The sequence below is a fragment of the Protopterus annectens genome, chromosome 11.part0, assembly GCF_019279795.1.
Source record: "Protopterus annectens isolate FY-2018-M chromosome 11.part0, PAN1.0, whole genome shotgun sequence".
NCBI lineage: Eukaryota > Metazoa > Chordata > Ceratodontiformes > Protopteridae > Protopterus > Protopterus annectens.
The window spans coordinates 1,221,115,983-1,221,135,492 of NC_056745.1; the positions used below are offsets into that span (position 1 = coordinate 1,221,115,983).

At 37.0% G+C, this 19,510-nt stretch overlaps 1 protein-coding gene across 1 annotated transcript in view; it reads right to left on the minus strand.

The window, feature by feature from the left end:
• LOC122814863 (kelch repeat and BTB domain-containing protein 11-like) overlaps window positions 1–17,894 on the minus strand; it is a 142,634-nt gene extending 124,740 nt beyond the window's left edge. Inside the window, exons 1-2 of the mRNA XM_044087142.1 lie at window positions 17,242–17,894; window positions 280–1,002 (exon numbers count right to left, since the gene is read on the minus strand). Of these exons, the coding sequence (XP_043943077.1) occupies window positions 280–1,002; window positions 17,242–17,487 (969 nt within the window). The 5' untranslated portion in view covers window positions 17,488–17,894. The remainder of the gene's footprint in view (window positions 1–279; window positions 1,003–17,241) is intronic.
• Window positions 17,895–19,510: the final 1,616 nt, after the last annotated feature.

The window sequence follows — 19,510 nt, forward strand, 5'->3', positions numbered from 1 at the left end:
CTTCCTCTGACTGAATGTAGAGTTATAATTGATGATATCACTACTCATTGCATCATAGCTAAGAACTGTAACAACGGAATCTTAGCTGGGGACTGTCACTGAAGGATGAGTCTTAACTAAGGATTGTCACAGGAAGTTAAACCATAACTGTGCTCTTTATCTAAAACATCCAAACCTAAACCTACTAGAATAAGAGTTGTATTCACTGGCATAATAGAGCTGCAAAATATTTTAACTGTAGCAGAAAAGGAAGCACAATCCATAAAGTTTTAAACTCACCTTTATTAGAGAGGACACTGATTCCCAATGATCAGTAAAAGGATTATAGCGAAATGATGCCATTCGAAATTCAAAACCCCTTTTTACCTTCTGCTTATATCCACCAATAAGAAACAGGTAGTTGTAAAGTACTGCAGTGCTAAAGTTCCACTTCTCTGCCACAAAAGGTAGTTGAGTTGTTGGATGCCAGGTGCTAGCCTCACCTCTGGAAAGCTGGAAAAGAAAGCGAATAGAATTCAGTTCTACTAGAGCTCCAGAGGAGAGGTTCTCCTTCTTTATAATGCATATCTGTCCAGGGTCGGGGCATCGTATGTTCAGCACCTTCTCTCTTTCATCTTCTTCCAGGTTCCATGTAATTTTATTTAGCTCCATAAAATTGGCAGCAAGATAGTACTGCACAACAGAGACCATTTCTGCACAGCATAGGGACTGGGCCACATTTAGGTAATGCAAGCAGTTCTTAGGGTCTAGAATGTTCCCTAGAAACTTCAAGCACTCCTGTAGATAAGAGGGCACAAGTAAGTAGCTGCTGACCTCTATGTGCTCTATGAGATTTTCTTCATTTACTTTAATGCTCTCTCCACATATGAACCCTAGCACTGAATCAAAAGCTTCAGATGGAATATGCTGCAGTGAAATGAAGTTATCAGATATCTCCTTCATCTGGGATTGGGAAAGAGCTCGAAAGTACTCGCTTTCTGCTGCCAAAATTTCCAGATCTACCTGAAAAAACAAGAAATAAAATAAAAATTAGTAAGCCAACAGGTGAATCGGGGCTTTATCATAAGACCTGCACCTGAGAAAATGTACTACTAGAGTTGGAGTTTATGATTACCAACTATCGATACATAATAGAAAGTATACCTGACCATTTACATATTGTTATAGAGTTCAATGACCCCAGCGCACTTAATCCAATGTACTATTATCGGGGATGAAATAAGTATCTTTGGCTGATGTTTATAACACTGAGATTCCAGTGTAACTCTCCTAGAAAGTATTGTAATATATACGACCAACTGTAGGCATTGTACTACAACTGAAACAAAGTGCTTTAAAATAGCCTGCTTATTATGTCACAAGCTATTATGTCATTATTATTATGTCATTATTATGTAATGACTGTGTTTGTTGTCTCTGGTGTTTGCATGCACATATTTTACCTTATTAGTTGCTTTCCTTGTTGGCAAAATGATATTTGTTTATACATTGTTGAGTAGCTTAACTTTGCTTGGCAACACTCATTTAAAAAGAGAACCCAAGGGGAAAGTCATCACATTAATCATTAACAAGTAGTTTGTCCTTAATTTATATACTGTAGAAAAAAGAAAGAAAAGACAAAGTCAATACATCATTAAAGTACAATATTCCACATGCATGAATGTACGATTTAACAGAATCCTAAAGCTGTTTATATGGTAGAAAACAGAAGGATTATAAAATCTGTCAGCAAGACAGTGTGTACAGTATAGAGTAAACTTGTAAAAATAGTATATAAGGTGTTTATAATAGGGAATACCAAATATTATAAATGTATGGAATGGTTATATAAAGCACATAACTGCTAGGAGAATTGTCATACAATAATTTTGAAACATATGCATAGAATACAGTACAATGATTATGTATGGATATGCTAAAAGTGAAGAGATTTAGAACTAAATTGAACATGATGATATAAATGCTGTAATGTGTGAAAGTGGGATCAAATGAAATATACCAGGAAATGTTACTAGAGTAACAGTTAAGTAGCAGCGTTATCAAGAGAATCATGATGGGTTGACTGGGCAGTTATGCAAGAAGAGCTTTTGGCTGTCTGATATAGACTGCAGTTGAAGGAAGTTGCCTGATGTTGCCTGAAAACATAATTGCTTAATGCAGATTGTCAAGGAGTATTAGTGTACTCTGCATTGATCTTTAAATGTTGACAAAGGGGCTGCAGATCTTCTGTGTATAAAACGGGAGTTCCATTCAAATGGGATGCTAGATTGCATATTTTTATTACTGTTTTTGTTCAGTGTTTATCATTTATGGACATAAATTCTCTATTTGGTGCATGCTATGTTAATACAACAGTGATATCGGGACATGGATTAGTATGTAGACGTCTCCATGTGACAGTTATCTAGGTATATTTAATTTTCAGTTTTAAAGACATTCGTTTTAAGCCTTTCAGTATTTTACAGTGTGAGTAAGTTGTTTGGTTATTACATTTGCCTATTTTGTAGTAATTTCTGAGACAAGAATACATTTTTATGATTATCAATGGATATGACTGTATAATAGTTTAAATAGAAGTAAGGCTTCTGCTGTACAGTGCTTTGGTTTTGGTAGCAGACATAGTTTTGGCCTGTAAAGTACTCCAAGATTTTGTTAACATGTTTTAGTGAAAAGTGGAAATATTCTTGGAATGATAGTTTACAATTACTGTGATGCCAAGACATTTTCCCTCCAGGACTCTCAATAGTTCCTGTTGCTCCATGGATAGTCATAACCTCCATATTTGGATGGATTATTTAATATGAATCATTTGTTTTCTCTTTAAAATCAAAATAAAATTACTTTGGTACAGAGAGCTGATGGGAGTTTGAAGCCATTTTTGACTGTCAAATAGTATTATCAATAAGTTGTAAGAACTGTGAATCAGTATATTACTGCCTGCATATTGAATCATAGTAAACCTCATTGGAGTTCTCTTGTATATGGTTACTGTAAGGGATCTAGAACAGATCCTTGTGCCATACATATGTTAGATGTGAATGTGTAAGAGATGGGGCTCAGTTTTCTAAGCAGCTTCAAAGCCAAGCAATTGTTGTCTGCAACTGATATTTTGAAACCTATTCAGTATTAATTTATAGTGCACCACATCAAAGGCTTCTGAATTTTTTAGAAAAATGCTGCTGAATGTAGGTCTTTCAGTCAATTAGTAGCAACATCTACAAGCTTTAGGAGTGCTCTTTGGGTAGTCTGTTCCAGTGTAGAACCAGGCAGAATAGTTCTTAGGAAGTTGTGTTGATTTAGGTAATCAGTTAATTTTATATGGAAAACATATTCCATTGTTTTAGGGAAAAGGACTTAGGATGCTGTTAAGACTGCATTTTTTCTTCTTATGAGGATCCTCACTATCGAAAAGTGGACTGAACTTTGCCTGTTATCAAAGATTAGGAAAGTTAGCCTTCATGTTGGCTTCTGTGCATATGCTTGGATAATGATACTGCAATGAATGGTGACAACATTTTAGGTATGTTGATAGATGTGCCTAAAAATGCTCCAAGTTAAATGCATCCTTTCAGATGAAAAGCAATGAAGTCAAATCAAATTGCTTTCTGTGGCAGATATTCATAGTAGCAGATTTTTTTTACTGTGTTCATTGTACTTTTTTTAAAGGTGACTCGCTATGTTAAATGGGTTTAATTAGTATAACTCTTTTACAGCAACAGAGCAAGATCTCTGTTGCTTTTTTTAAAGCTGTCTCACTATGTTAAACTCCTTTAACATAGCGAGACACTTTGTAAAAAGCAATGGAGATTTTGTTTTCTCCATTGATTTTTTTCAAAACTGTCTCGCTATGTTAAATGGGTTTAACATAGCGAGACAGCTTTAAAAAAATGTTTTTTTTAAAGCTGTCTCGCTATGTTAAATGGGTTTAACATAGCAAGACAGTTTGTAAAAAACAATGGAGATCTTGCTTTCTCCATTGCTTTTGCCCACAGCTCTGATGTACTGCATAAGCATACTCATGCGCAGTACATCAGAACTGCCGCAGAATACCAGACAGCTGTGGAAGGGCAGCAAGGAGGCATTATACAATGCCATTATTTAAGAAAAGTAATTATTTTTTTCTTAAATAATTTCATTTTATAATAGCAATAACCCACTTCTGGGTGTAGGTAATGCTGGATTTCCCACGGTTGTCTTTGTTTGGCCACTCGGGCTTCACCCTCATGACCAAACCACACCAACCGTGGGAAAATCCAGCATTACCCACACCCAGGCATGGGTTATTGCTATAATAGTCCACAGTATGCCTGTTATTCTAAATATAACACATATGGTTAGTATGCTGGTCCACTGACACTGAAAACTGATTGGCACAACAAGGACTCCTGAGTTTGGAAATGAGACTCCGTCTCTGCATATGGAAATGTGATGAGTGGTCATTAGCCTACTCATAGGTTCATAGGTTGATACTAGGCTATCGGCCCTATGGCCTATACAAGCCTAGCCATAACAATTCCCTGGCTATTTCTTCACACAATATTTACTTCTCTGGACCCCTGTCTAGCAGGGTGACTGACATGATCCCCAGGGTGAATTTCCTATCTCCCATCCAATCGTCAAGGTTCCTTTTGAAGGCGACCAGAGAGGCATCAGGAGGGACATAGAATAAGCAGCATTTGCAGGATAATGTGAAGGCCAAGGGCCCTTGCTCATTCAGTATTTCAGAACACCATTGCAGAAATCACAACAAGACAAGTGGGTACGCACTTAGGGTCAGTCAGCATACCTGTTTATCATTCACTATACGCAGTATACTCATATGAAAAACTTGGTTAAAAACAGGTATGGATAACAGTTCCTAGATACCTTGAACCAATGCCTTTACTGTTTTTTCTTACAGTCTATTACTTTAAAATGAGCAAGTCTGTGCTCACTGAAAATCAGCAGACCTGCATAATATGATGAGATGATTAGACTGTCGCAGGCTGGTACAAGTAAATGAGTAATTGATAAGTCATGGGCTCTGATGGTCCACAGCTATTGAAAGGTAGGGGAAACATTAAAAAATATTAATATACTTATTTAATTTCTTAACATATTTATTTAATGTTATTAAATGACCAGTTCCACTGGACTGTGCTGGGGTGATTATTTCAAAGTGATATCTGGACTTACCATACATGTCATAAACTCCAACTCTGAAATGGACAATTAATGTTGTATCAAATGATATGTATAATAAATGCAACATGAGTAAGAAAGCATCAAAGATAATCAAAATGTCATTGCACTCGAGAACACAGGATTAGGTAATAGTGATACAGCAAAGAAACATACCAGCAAACAGATGTTCACAATGACTAAAAAAACAAAAGAATCCATGCATTTATTTATTTTGCTGACTACATTGCACTCCCCCCAGGCCACTGGACTTTTTTGAAGGTTGACCCAAGATGGTAAATATGCAAACTGGGGAGAATTTTGTCAACACTCCAGGAAAAATAAAATCCTACTCTTTTTGATAAATGCAACAAAATCTTTATTATACAATTATAGGGCATTGTTATTCAAAAAATAGCATGCTGACTGGACAGACCAAACAGCGTGCCCATTGTAAATCGAGCGTATACCAATAAAAAAATGTCAGGCCACTAAAGTACCATTGAGCAGCCAGACGTTTTTCTACTCATATATGCTATGGAGGCATAATCTCAGCTGTCCAGATCTTTGCTTCATATTTTTGGTCTATTCCTCATAGAATGTGTGGTTTTCTGATAAATCACTGAGGAGTGAAGTCATTAAATAATGACATGCATTTGAATATCAGACTTCATATCCTTCAGACAATTCCCGCTAACACAAATCCTGTTATTCTAGCAGCTTTCTAGGTTTATTAGAGCAAATTCACAATCTTTTTAATATTTTGGGGGCTTTGTCCACATTTCTTGAGCCAAGAGGTTGAGAAGTATGTATGGAGGGCAAGCCAAATACAAGGAAAAATCAGATATGTTCTGCAAAACTAAAGAAAGGCACCTGATTTTCTTTGTATTTCTCCACTGTCCTGGCAGACTTTCATACCTCTGAGCTTTCTGATTTTTTTATAAAAAAAGCAATAGAGATTCTATTTTTTCCAATTCTTCTATTGAAAAGCACTGATATATTATGCAAGCATGGGAACATAAGTCCCATAAGCACAACAACACCAACAGTACATCAACAAATGCGGAAGAAAAAGAAACATTATGGAGGAACACCATGGAGCCATTATACAAAGCCATTATTTAAGAAAGGTAAGCAACTTCTTTCTTAAATAATGTCATTGTATAATCACAATAATTAACTCATGGGTGTGGGTATATGAGGATTTACCCCACCCACTCAACAGTTATTGTTTACATATCCAGCTAATCTGCCACTAGCTCAAGCTAATGGAGCATCTGCTTAATGTCTGTTCCAAGGAATGCTACCCTAGGACTGCAACATTTCTCACTCTCCTAAACGCTGCACTGCAGTGTCCATATTGGAACATCAATCCAAGAACATGAAATGGGAGTTGAACCCACAGACTTCTGATCTTCTCAGCATGAAAGACAATTGTAGGTATACCTGGCATTATCCTATATGATACCCACTTCAGGATATATATATATCACATTTATAATGCATATCGGGATGCTCAGAAAAAGACTCAAACAACCCTGATGTGTGCCCAGTCTCCATGAAGTATCTGTTGTAGCTGCATCCTAGAAAGACATGTACACATCATGTATTCACACATTTACTGTTCCTAATCTCTCTGGTATTTAAAGGTACATTCCTCGGGTCTATATTACATTAACAAAGTTTCAGAACTTCGAATACCATATGGTCGACACCATATGATCGAAGTTCTGAAATTTCGAAACTCTAAAAAAAACAAAGTAAAGTAAATTTAAAGTGTTTTAGCAGGGGGGCAAGCCCCCCTGCAACCCCCATACCTCCCGCTACTTAAATATACCAACTCCAAGATCACACTTTAAAGGAGAATAGCGTGGAAAGGGAAGATTTTCCTTTCCTACGCTGTAGCGCGATCTCAAAGTTGGTATAGTTAAGTTGCGGGGGTTGTGGGGTGCAGGGGGGCTTGCCCCCCTGCTTAAAGCATTTACTTTTGTTTGTTTAGGTGGGTTTTTTTTAGAGTTTCGAAGTTTCAGAACTTTGATCATATGGTGTTGACCATATGGTATTCAAAGTTCTGAAACTTCATTAATGTAATAATGACCCCATTCCTCTACATCTCCCCTTTTTTCTTGTTATGGAATACAGAAAATGTAGTTTTATCTGTGGGTATTTTAATGAATACATTAAATCAATTTACAATAAGTGAAAGTTTGTTGTGTAGAATTATTACCTTAGCAAAGCATGAGGCCATCACTTATATCAAAAACAGACTTCTTTTGAAATAAACATAATTTCTATACTTGCCGACTTCTACTTAGATGTCTGAGAGACTGTGAACTACATATAAGTGGGGGTGTAGGAGGTTTATTCAGCTGTTGTGTTACTTTTATTCATTACTTATTTTCCAAAAGAGAGCTATGTGTTGCTGTTTTATTTTTATTTTCTGATCCCCCACTTCCCTTTTAGGATCAGGAGGAGACCGTCTGTGTTTCCTTTTATTTAAGCTCCCTCCTATATTTTTGAAGACATTGGGAACTCCTTCTTCATTTCTTCCTGATGGTCTAGTGATTCACTATTTCTTGGGCCAATCAGGCAAGTGTCCTTAAGAGGGCAATTTTCTTTTACAAGGGAACCTCGTGTTGCTGTTTTATTTTTATTTTCTGCCTTCCATCACTTTCTTTTTATGATCAGGAGGAGGTAATGCATGTTTCTTTCCATTTAAGAGTTCACCCACATCTTTTAAAGACACTGAAAACTCCTTCTACATCACTTTCTTTTTGGTCTAGTGATTAGCACATTCTTGGGCCAATCAGGCCTGTAAAAGTCAGTTAAATAGCACCCTTCTCGAGTGAACAATTTACTTGTACAAAGGAGTCTTGTGTTGCTGTTTTATTTTAATTTTCTCTCTTTTCTCCCTTCCTTTTAAGGATCAGAAGGAAGAAGTGTGTTTTTCTTTTTATTTAGGTGTTCTCTCATATATTTTTAAAGACATCATCAACCCCTTTCAGCATTGCTTAAGGGTGGTCTGGTGACTGACAAGGTCTTCGGCCAACCTGGCCAGTGAAAGATAAGCAAGCAGCAGAAGTGATAGACATGCAGAAAAGTATTTTCCAAGAGATTAACTTTTCATAATTGCTAATAATAATGCCTTTCTAGAGGGGACACTTTATTTGTTCAAGGGAGCCTTATCTTGCTGTTTTATTTTCATTTTCTGTCCCTCCTCTCTTCCCCTTTAGGATCAGGAGGATGTAGTGTGTGTGTTTGTGCTCCTTTTTTATTTAGGAGTTCTCACACATTGCTTTTTGGCAGTCTAGTAGTTGACAAGCTCTTGGGCCAATCAGGTCAGTGAAAGGGAGTGTATTCCAAGAAGTAGATGCTACCAATTCACTTTTCATAGCTGCTGAATCAGTGGAGTTGGCTAGCTGAGAAACACACTTTTCATTCATGATGTTCAGGCTGTGAAGAAGACAGGGGTTCTTCTAATGTAGTAAGAGATGAAGAACCACTTTAAAGAACTGCCTGACAGCCAATGCCGGCCACATTTCTGCTCTCCACAAAGTCATAATAAACATAAATAACTGGAGTGTGTACCATGACTATGAAATAACTGAAAATCAAATTAAAGAGATTACCCTAACATAAGCTGGGTGCACCTGCATTCTGTCTGAATGGGGCAGGCATAGGGTATCTCTCTGCTCAAATAAAGAACCTCTTCAACTTGAAATAGTATGTCCATCAGGTTGAAGGTTTCTTCCCAGCTTCAGTCTCCATTAACAGTCCAATTAGAACATCCAACGAGCTCAGGGCAGCGTGAGTCTGCAGCAAAACCCAAGCACTGAGATGGAGCAAGTTGCTGCCCTAACAATGGATGATTTCCTTGGATTAAACCAGGAAGGTTTTCCACACTACCAATGGCCTAAGAGCCTGAAACCTCACTTTTCACAGCCACCAGTGAATGATAAGGATGACCTTTGGCCTTTCTTTTCTAAGTTTTTTATTAAGATTAAAACCACAGGAGATGCTGAGAATCTACTCATGAATATGCTTTATAACAAAAGGGAGAAGTCACCTAATTCTAGATCCATTCACGCTGCTGAATGAAAAACCAGAAGGGGAGCATCATATTTCCCCTAGTGGCAAACAAGTTGATCTCCAAAGTGTCCCACTTCCTAAAGACATGAAGCAGACACAAATTTCAAATCCTCATCTGAATGAAAAAAACTAGATGAGTGCTGTAGAAAGTAAACCAGCACAATGACTTCTTACAATATAAACATCAGAGACAGTGATACTCCTGTCTATCACTTCCAGACTGAAGTCGACATTCTGTACATGGAGTATGAGTGTATGCCCCCTTGCTTGTTTACAAACCACATAATGGACTGGTTGTTGGGCCAAATAAGGAGTAGGCCTTGAAGCTTATGTCTCTCTCTAGAGCCTTCAGAGTGATGTGGCAACCCCTCTCCAGAAGGACCACTTCCCCTTATACCAAACAGAAGCACTGGTGAGCACCCCACTATACCAATGAAGCATTCGTCATCAGAATCTGTAATGAGTTCAGCTGCAGGAAGGGAAAATCCAGTCTTAAATTTCTGAGGAATGTCCACCCTTCTAGGAACTGGTGACAAAGACTGGAGCACTTGGTTTCTTAGCTTTTGACATATCATAGTCCTTTACAAATCCTTCATCCTCAGAAGTGAAAAGGTAGTGTCACGTTATGGTGTCCACAAGGCCCAGGAGACACTGGAGGGTCTGAACTTGAATCTTCCACTGCACTGTTCCACAGACAGACCAAGGATTTGATATTCTGGTCCTCTCCATAGGCAGCAAAAACAGATGGTGAAAAGTATCTAATTCAGCAATAATGAAGGTAGTCTGAGATGAGGTTTAACAAGATTTTTCCCAGTTTACAGATATCAAACACATGAATGTCAGCTACAAGAATGATACCAGAGATTTATTTGATGGGGATACCAAGTCATTTAGATAGGGGATATGTGGAGCTCCTGTACCTGCAAGGTGTACCAGCACCCTAATGAACACCCCCTGTGTACTGGAAAAAAAAACAAAACAGCATTAATTTGAACTGAAAGTCATCCAGTCTATGCAACTAGCAACAAAGAGAAAATCAAGACCACTGGTTCAGACCCAAAAGTATTTTATTCTCTAGCGCCTCGGTACAAAACCTTCCAGGAGTTACAAAATTCAGCTAAAAATGTGCTACCTTTTAAACAAAAAACAAACTCAATCAATCAATAATACAATCAAAATATTAAATAAAATACTTCCAATTAACCTCTCCATTCAGTCCCATATGGCAAAATATGATATTTAAGAATAAAAACAGACTCTTTGTATAACAGTTTTTCTTTCAAAAGAATTTCATCATCATTTTCAACAAATACTTGCTCTAAAATACAACCTTGAAGCATAGAAAAATCACTGTCGTGTACATCTCTGAAATGACATGCCAAAAATCTTGTCTTCCTTTTAATTTTTATGTCCCTGATATGTTCCATTAACCTCACTTTAAAACTTATTTTTGTTTCACCAATATAAAAGAAACCACACAGGCATCTTAAGGCATAAATAACCCCCTTGCTGTTGCATGAAAAACGTCCCCTTGGTACATATTTGATTTTATTCATATTTTCAAAGGAGCATATTATATATTTGCAAATAGAACAACTGTTGCATTTATAAGTGCCCACAGATGTTAGACAAACACTTAAGTTACTTTTTGGTAAGACAACATTTCCATGAACAAGCATGTCCTTTAAACTTCTTCCCCGTTTGTATGACATCATAAGGTGCTTACTCAAAATTTTACTCAAATCCCCATCTTTGTGGAGAAAATTCCAATAATATCTTACAATACTACTAACTTCATCACTTTGAATGTTATATGTGGTAACAAATTACATGTTCATTCTTGTTTCCACCATTCTCTCTAGCCCCCAATGACCCACAACCTATCACTAACATTGTTTTTTGATTTTAACACAAAAAGTTTTTGCTTAGCTTCTTCTATTGCTTGCATACTATAACCTCTATTATAAAACATAATGGAAGTATTATATATTTCATCCAACAAATTTGACTCAACATTCCATATTCTAGATAATCTTAAAAAATCGCCATATGGCAAAGATGATAGAACATGGGGGGATGACAACTAGTAGCATCCCGGTACTGGCTTCCATCTAAGAATTTCCTATGTACCCCAGTACAGATTTTGCCATTATCCAAACCCTTAAGTGTTAGATCTAAATAAGAGACCTGGGTTCTATACTGTAGCCCATCAAATGACAAATTGAATGTATTTTGTTGTAAATCAGCAACAAACTGCAAAAGTTCACTCTTACCCCCTTCACATATAAAAATTAAATCATCTATAAAAACGAAAATAATATTTTACATCATTTTTAACAAAATTACATTTATAGAAACATATTAATTCAAACTAAGCCATGAATAAGTGCATTGAAAGTCATGTTCATCTGGGTGAATCAAAGGAACCTCTCAACTGGAACCAGACTTATACAATGACACCATTCAGCTACTTATGGCAGCAGGCACATGGCTCCTGGAGAGTCATTCTCCAGAATTTGACATAATGGATTTGCTCAGTAAAGGCACTAAGGCCCAGAATGGGGCAGAAGCCTTCTGTCCACTTTGGAACAAAAAAGAGATGAGGATAGAATGTATGATTTCATCAAAAGATTAGAGCAGATTCTACTGCCCTTTTTATAAATACAGTCTGACCCTGTGCCGAGGACTCTGTAAAGATGACTTGGACTGTGAGTGGAACCATTTCTACAGAAGGATCTAAGAAGCCTAAGATATGTCCATCCATGAGCATGTTAAGTACCTGCTGGTCCTTGGTGACTGTCATCTATTACAGGATAAACGCAGAGAACCTTTTCATGGACAGCACAAGGAGACAGTCAAAATTGCATCTAGGGGTCATCTGGACACCATTAAAGGAGCAACACTGTTCTGTGCATAAGGACCTCAACTCTCTGAGAGAGTGTCTTCATTTTGGAGGGGTGAGTAAACTTATAAGAAGAAGAAGATAATGAGCTGTGAATGGTTCACAAGCGCACTCAGTCATGGTGACAGTCTGCATTATTTTTCAGGGGGTCATCCACTACATCCTGAGAGAGTTTGCTGAATATATCCTCTTCCAGAATTGATTATCTAGGATGGACAACCTGAAATTATCCTTGAGGCAGAACAGCCTCGGCCATGCCATCCTGCATTTGCCTATATCTGTTGACTTAGCTGAAGCATTAGCAGAGTCAAAATTATAGTGGACCACATGGCAGTCTCCTTGAAACACAACAAGAGTTTTAACTGTCTCCCCTTAGATAGATAGACTTAGGGAGGGTAAAAGCTTTCCATCACTAGCTCTACCAGGGAGGGATATAAACTGGACAGGTGAGAGACACTGTTGATGGTTTGAGCTCCAAAATATTAGAAGAAAATACTCTCTTGCTCATCTTGTCTATTACTTTACACTCCTTGCCTGGAAGAAGGTGAAAAAGTGCTGTAGTCCCTGGGTCCTTTGCTGAACAGAGGTGTTCAACGAGGAATGAACTTTATGATACCCTGCCAGAATCTTGCTTCAATTAGCCATGGCCTTATAAGGGGCACACATTTTCTTGGATGCCACTGGAGCAGAATCTGGGTGGTTCATGGCTGTATGCATGGCATCTCTAATGAAGTGCTCCATAGAGGGATTGACATGCTGCTCATCCTCCTCTTTCTTCCAAAGATACTTTTCAATGTCTCCTGGGAGAAGGAGTGAGGTGGGAGATTAGTACAGGCTGGACTTCATAAGATGAAGGTTTGCTCACAGTAAGGATCATCAGTTGGGGAGCTTTAGGGGAAGATTATATTGTCTTTATCTATCTCTGTGATAAAATCTTTAAGTTCCACTGAATCTTCCAAGGAAGCAGTGGAACAGGGAGGATCTGACTGGACCAGCTTGTGCAAGAATGATGCATCTGAGTGTAACACTATAATGGATCTGGGCACAAGTGCAGCAGTGCTTGGGAATACAATCACCAGCAGTCACTTGTGATCTTGTGAAGTCTGAACTGGATCTAGTGGTGGTATCAGGTTTTGTTCACTGCGGGTGTATGCCTGCATCCATAAGAAGAGGTACCACCAGACCTTAAAGAGCTGGCTAAAGTCTATGGTTTGAACAAAAGGCCCTGCAATGGGGGTGTCACAAGTGCTGTCACTAAGCTATATCTAGGTGACTCAAGAGGATGTTCCTCTTGTAAAGACAAATTGCAAGTGTGATCCTGCTGATTGATTCAGGGATGCGTTGAGTCTACTTCCAGGAATACACGACTAAAGGTGGAAGCTGGGGTGAGCATCCATTTAAGAAGATGCAAACTCAAACTTTCACTAGTTGATGATGATGTCCTGAAAAAGCAGGGACAAAAAGGAAATACTTCTGCACACCTCCATACAGCATAAGAACATTTTCATTCTGCTTCCCCAGCATTAATCAGTTCATGAAAAGTCAGTCACATTGTTTACTCACATCATATTCAGTCATTAAGTTGTTCCTCTTTAAAGGTGGAGGTATTGTATATTATTATTACCTTGATTTCTGTATTGTTATATGAACATTATTTGATATTCCCCTTCAAGTACAAATTTGTATCATGACTGGTAAAGTCTAAGCAAATAAATCAGTACATTTAACTTTTATGAGGTTAGCAGACTAAATCTTCAAAGACATAGTTAAATGGCAGCAACATACATTGAGCAGCCAACGCCTACAAGAAAGAGACATTTTCTACTCATCAAAAAATAGCCAGGAGGATATATTTTCTACAAAAAATGATATCATCTTTATTCAATGAGTCCTTGCAGTAGCAGCATATCTCACAATGCTGAGATGAGCCAATGAAGTTTACAAGAATCGTCTTTCAAAGTCATATAAAACTTCTACAGTACAGCATAGGAACAATCTCTGGACCACTGAACAAAAACTAACTAATGAATATTATTTTTTAAGTCTTAGTTTCTGTTCCTGTTAACTCGTTTGTCCCTACAGCCAGTTACAGTCTAATACCCATTCTGCTCACCAATCAAAATCTTTCAAAGCAAATCAAGGGGAAAACAACTTCGTGAGGCAGTTGGGAGTTTCCCTACTTATACTATCTGCCCAAGGGTACTTAGCCATTGTATTACAACTTACAAAAGTTCAGCCATGTTTAGACCATCACTTTTTGTTTTCATTTTTAAGTAATCATTTCTCTTATTGGTGGTCTCAAATCTTTTGGGTGAATGTTACTGTCATTTCTAGGGCTTTTAGGCAGCATTGTAAACATTACAGTTACTTGTGTGTTTATTGTACTTTGAATTCTGTTTGCCACACATGCAATTTCAGTATGCCTTCCTCACAGTAGCATTAAAGCAGTTATACATTCTTTCAATGAATGGTTTTCTAATACATACAATAAATTTGCTGAATACTAACAGTTTCAATATTTGAGCATTAAGTTGTTCTTTCATTAAATACATATACTTTTCTAATATATATATATATATATATATATATATATATATATATATATATATATATATATATATATATATATATATGGGTCCCCTTCACATGGTCGACTTTTCAGAAAGTCGACTTTCATATGGCCGAGACCATATGACCGACTTTCGAAAAGCCGACCATGGGGAACTGCTATCTCCATACGGTGTGGAATGGGAAAATTTCCTCTTCCACACTGAAGTGCGATCTCTGAGTTGGTATATTTAAGTTACGGGGGGGAAGCCTTGCCCCCTGCTAACAGTTGAAAGGTAAGTGTTTGGTGTGTGTTATCTGTTTATTTTACATTATCGGCTTTTCGAAAGTCGATCGTATGGTCTCGGCCATATGAAAGTCAACTTTCTGAAGAGTCGACCATGTAAAGTAGAGCCATATAGGTGTACATGCATATGGTCGACCGGTGAATGATCGAAAGGAGTGTGGCAACATCGCAAAACTGCAATTGCAAGTGTTGCAAATCCCCAGTTGGAAATGTCGAATTCGGAGTTTTTATGGCATTCTGACCATTCGGCATTATGGGATTCCCGGAGAAAAGTCGTTCAAATGTATGGTCGAGCAATGTGCGCTCAACCCTGAATGTAAACCTATATATATATATATATATATATATATATATATATATATATATATGTATATATATATATATATATATATATATATATATATATAGATATATAGATATATACATATATATATATATATATATATATATATATATATATATATATATATATATATATATATACAATCATATCAATCAGTCGATCATGAGATTGCTTTATATATATATATATATATATATATATATATATATGTATATAAAATCTCTCTCTCTCTATATACATATATATATATATATATATATATATATATATATATATATATATATATATAAATATTCACTGTAAACTGTTTTTGGCACTATTTAACAATTAGTAATTTATTCAGCTTCTTAACTGCTGCCTTGGAAAATGAAATCTGTACTGCATTCTCTTTTATAGTTAAATGTGGTCAAAACCCACATAGCATATTCATAGTAGGCATTTCTGAATGTCTTTTTATTATCCATAGCTCCCTTTCAGCCCCTTTGTTCTTGACATTTTACTCACTCGATGGTCAGTGCACTTTCTTCTCATGTGCTATGCTACAGTAATGCTTCCACCTTTTTTAGTCTAATTCGATCGCTTTCATGAACAGAGACAGTTCCAGCATATGTGAACCATCCTTGTCATTTGTTGTTAGCTGTCCTTCTGTACATAAGCCAAATGTGTGCATGTGTTAAGTCCAAAGCTGCTGAATATTCCACTATTACTTACCACCATAGCACATACACCTGGTATACAAATAGATACATCAACTTTGTGTGTGTGTGTGTGTGTGTGTGTGTGTGTGTGTGTGTGTGTGTGTGTGTGTGTGTGTGTGTGTGTGTGTGTGTGTGTGTGTGTACACTTCTCACTTAAATTATAATTACTCTTCACCGAGGAGCAAGGAACAATATCTTAAAAATGATAAAAACTAGACCTAGCTGGGATACAGAGTCAGGATATACTCTTCTATAATGTAGGGGAAGAAATAGAGCAGAAATGGGTTATAGATGAGTAAATCACCTTGGCAACAAAGCAGAGCAGGTTTATGGTGGATCACAAGACAATGTATATTTAAACAAAAAGTAGGAAAGTGTTACGCTGTAATTAATTTGTGTAAGATATACTGCAAACAGAGGCTAAAGAATGGGTTACTGATAGGTTACAGGCAGCTTTACAGGGTGCAGTTTTGTGTAGAACATACTGGAAAATGGGAGGATGTTTTTATGGAGACAGACAGCAGGATAAATATCAAAAGAGCTGATACTGCAGCACAGACATGGAACAGTGGCCCACATTTTGCAAAAACAAACTGAAAAAAAATGGCAAGGCAGCGTTTCATATTCCTCATAAAGAAAACATCAGTATGGTACAACACTATTTACAGCACTAAAAATCTTTTGAACAGAGAGAAAATGTCACTGTTGAGTTGTAAAGACATAATCAATAGTTGTATAAAAGATTGGTGAGAATGGTGGTGCAGCTGTTTTTTTTTTTTTTTTTTAAACAAGTCAGTAAGGAAAACAGGCCAATACTTGCTTGGAGAGTTGTAAAATTAAATGGATTTGTTGACCATAAAGTATTTCCTTCTAAAGAATTTAAGGGTGTTAAAAGAAATAGAAGGTGCATCATAATGCTTTTTAAAAAAAATGTTTAGAGGGAAAAAATGGCTTACAGAATGGCAAGTACAGTGATACATGGAAGGGAATTGAAGGAAGAGTCAGTGGTTAGTTTCAGGAAGGAGAATTCATAGTTCACTGATGTTAAAGAAGCCTGTCACATGGTAAAGCCACATCTCAGCAGTGTACAGTAAGGTAACAAATGGTTAGCATAAGAATTTTAAATATACATTTAGTATGTTATGTCTGAATCTCAAAGGTCTGCTTGAAGGAAGCAGCTTTAATACCCACCTACCTGAAAACATTCTTCACTTGTCTCAATAACAAACAGCTGTGCATTCCTCTGTCCAGAAGAATATATCCTAGAGGAAGAAGGAATCTGATGTCGATACACTGATTTGTTGTTTTGCTTGACTGAAGTAGCTGGTATACAAAATAATTCCTTAAGAAACGACACAACTTTGAAAAGACAGTTCATTAAGTATACAGCTAGCTTCCAGGGCCATCCAAACAAGTGGCACATAAATGCAAATAAGGCCATAACTAATTATTTAAAACTGTGTAAACAACTGGAAATTTAAATCTTTTGTAAGTGGATTATACATGTCTAGGAAACGCCATATAGATAAAAGTTATAAATACAATATCTTGCATTCTAGCCAATCTAACAGCCAGATTCTAATACATTGTTGGAGTGTTTAAAAGTTTTTTTGTCAAAAAGTTATGATACAACTTGTGCAGGCTTTCCTAGGACAGCAAACTTAACACATACAGCTTTTTTATGAAATACAAACAGTAAATTTGTAAACACAAGCCAGAAAGCAGACAGTCCTCTCACAGAGCCCTACTGGTATCAAAGAATCTTTAATATTTCCGTTCAGAAGATTAGTATAAACCTTAGACCTCACTTAACGCTGAACTTGCATTTCATGTTATTTTGCTGTCTTCAGATAAGTCACTGCTTTCAATCTGAGAACAGTGGGAAGGCAAAGGAGGTAACTAAGTCAGCCATTGGTCTTTCCTTAACACATGACACAGATGTTTCAGAAAGCTATTTTTAAGCATGTGCTACTTTGTTCTCTTGTACAAGAAAGTTTATCAGAGTAGTATGCTAGATACCAACTAACTTGAGAAGACTGCAGTGGGTTTTTGCCTCCACAGTCTTAGCTTCTGTTTGCGTAATCAAATCTTTTGCTCAATATTCTGGGACCTTTACTATGAATCATACAGTTCTTTGATGTATCTTAATTTAAGATGTACAACTGTATGGTGTCTCTGCTATGGAAAAAAAAAACAGCTTATATCTGTAGAACAAGAGCTAGCCAGGATTCCTCAGGAGCAAGTAATGTGGGCAATTCTTGTTTTTTTTTTTTTAAAAACTCTTCTCCACCTGCAAGATTATTATGAGTATATAGCATCACTTGAGTCAGAGTCAGATCAAATCTAAAGGCAAAAGAATTTCGGACAGCTTGTTGCTCAAAGCAAAATAAGCAAAAAGTAATGTGGTACAGGTGAACTTCCTTTGAAATGTGGAAACATAACAGCCCACCTCCTTGTCTTCTTTAGGGGAGGTGATCTGAGGCACTAGAATATTGAAACTAGCACAGCCCTCTCTCACTTTCACAGGGAGGAATCATTAAGACACAAGAACATAGAGACTACCCAGTCCCTCTGTTGACTTCATTGAGGGTGTTACCCAATACAAGAGAACATTGATGAAAACTAAGTCAGTACTCACACTGTTTGAATCCTCTAGAAAGAAGAACATTGATAGCAACTAAGCCTCTTTTCACTTTACATGGCAGGGCCACTGTGAACCATAGGAACATTAACTGTACCTGAACTCTTTCTCACCATCTTTGGGAGGGCTCTCTCTCCCCAAGAAAATGGAACACTAAAACTAGCAGGTGTGCTCCTTATCTTGTTTAGCGTGATCATCTTCTCATGATGTGAACACTGTTAGTAGATAAGCCATATATTACCTTACTTGGAGGGATATTAGCAGTAGCTGTTCATCTTATCAATATTGCTTGGAATGATCACCAAAATCACTGATACATTGGTAGTGGCTCAGCTTTATGTCACCTTCTATGGGGGACCACATGATATTAGAATGTTAACAATAGCTGTCATGATCCAGCAATCACCCAGTAGTAGAAGATGGCCATATCTGAAATGTCATGATACAGCAGTATTTTAGTCAGGCAATCTTTTTTCTGTATAAGATGGCAGCTCAATAGAAAGATGTTAACACTTTAGTCATCACAAACACACTGGCAATAGTCTGTGCATGCAATGCATCATGGGATACAATAAATTCTTAAAATAACAATGCTATACAGTAGACAAAGTGGCAATGGTTACAGTAGATATTTACAGTACAAACTCCAGCAATTTTACTTATCATCAGCTATCACACTAAAGAAAAAGAGAAAAAGAGGCCTCTCTTTTTAAAATTATGCAGCACAGAGGTGTACAACCAATGTATTGTACATTCAATACTCTGGAGTAATGCTGTTAATACTTATTGTTACAGTTACTGTTAAGAGAAAAAGTTTTAAAAA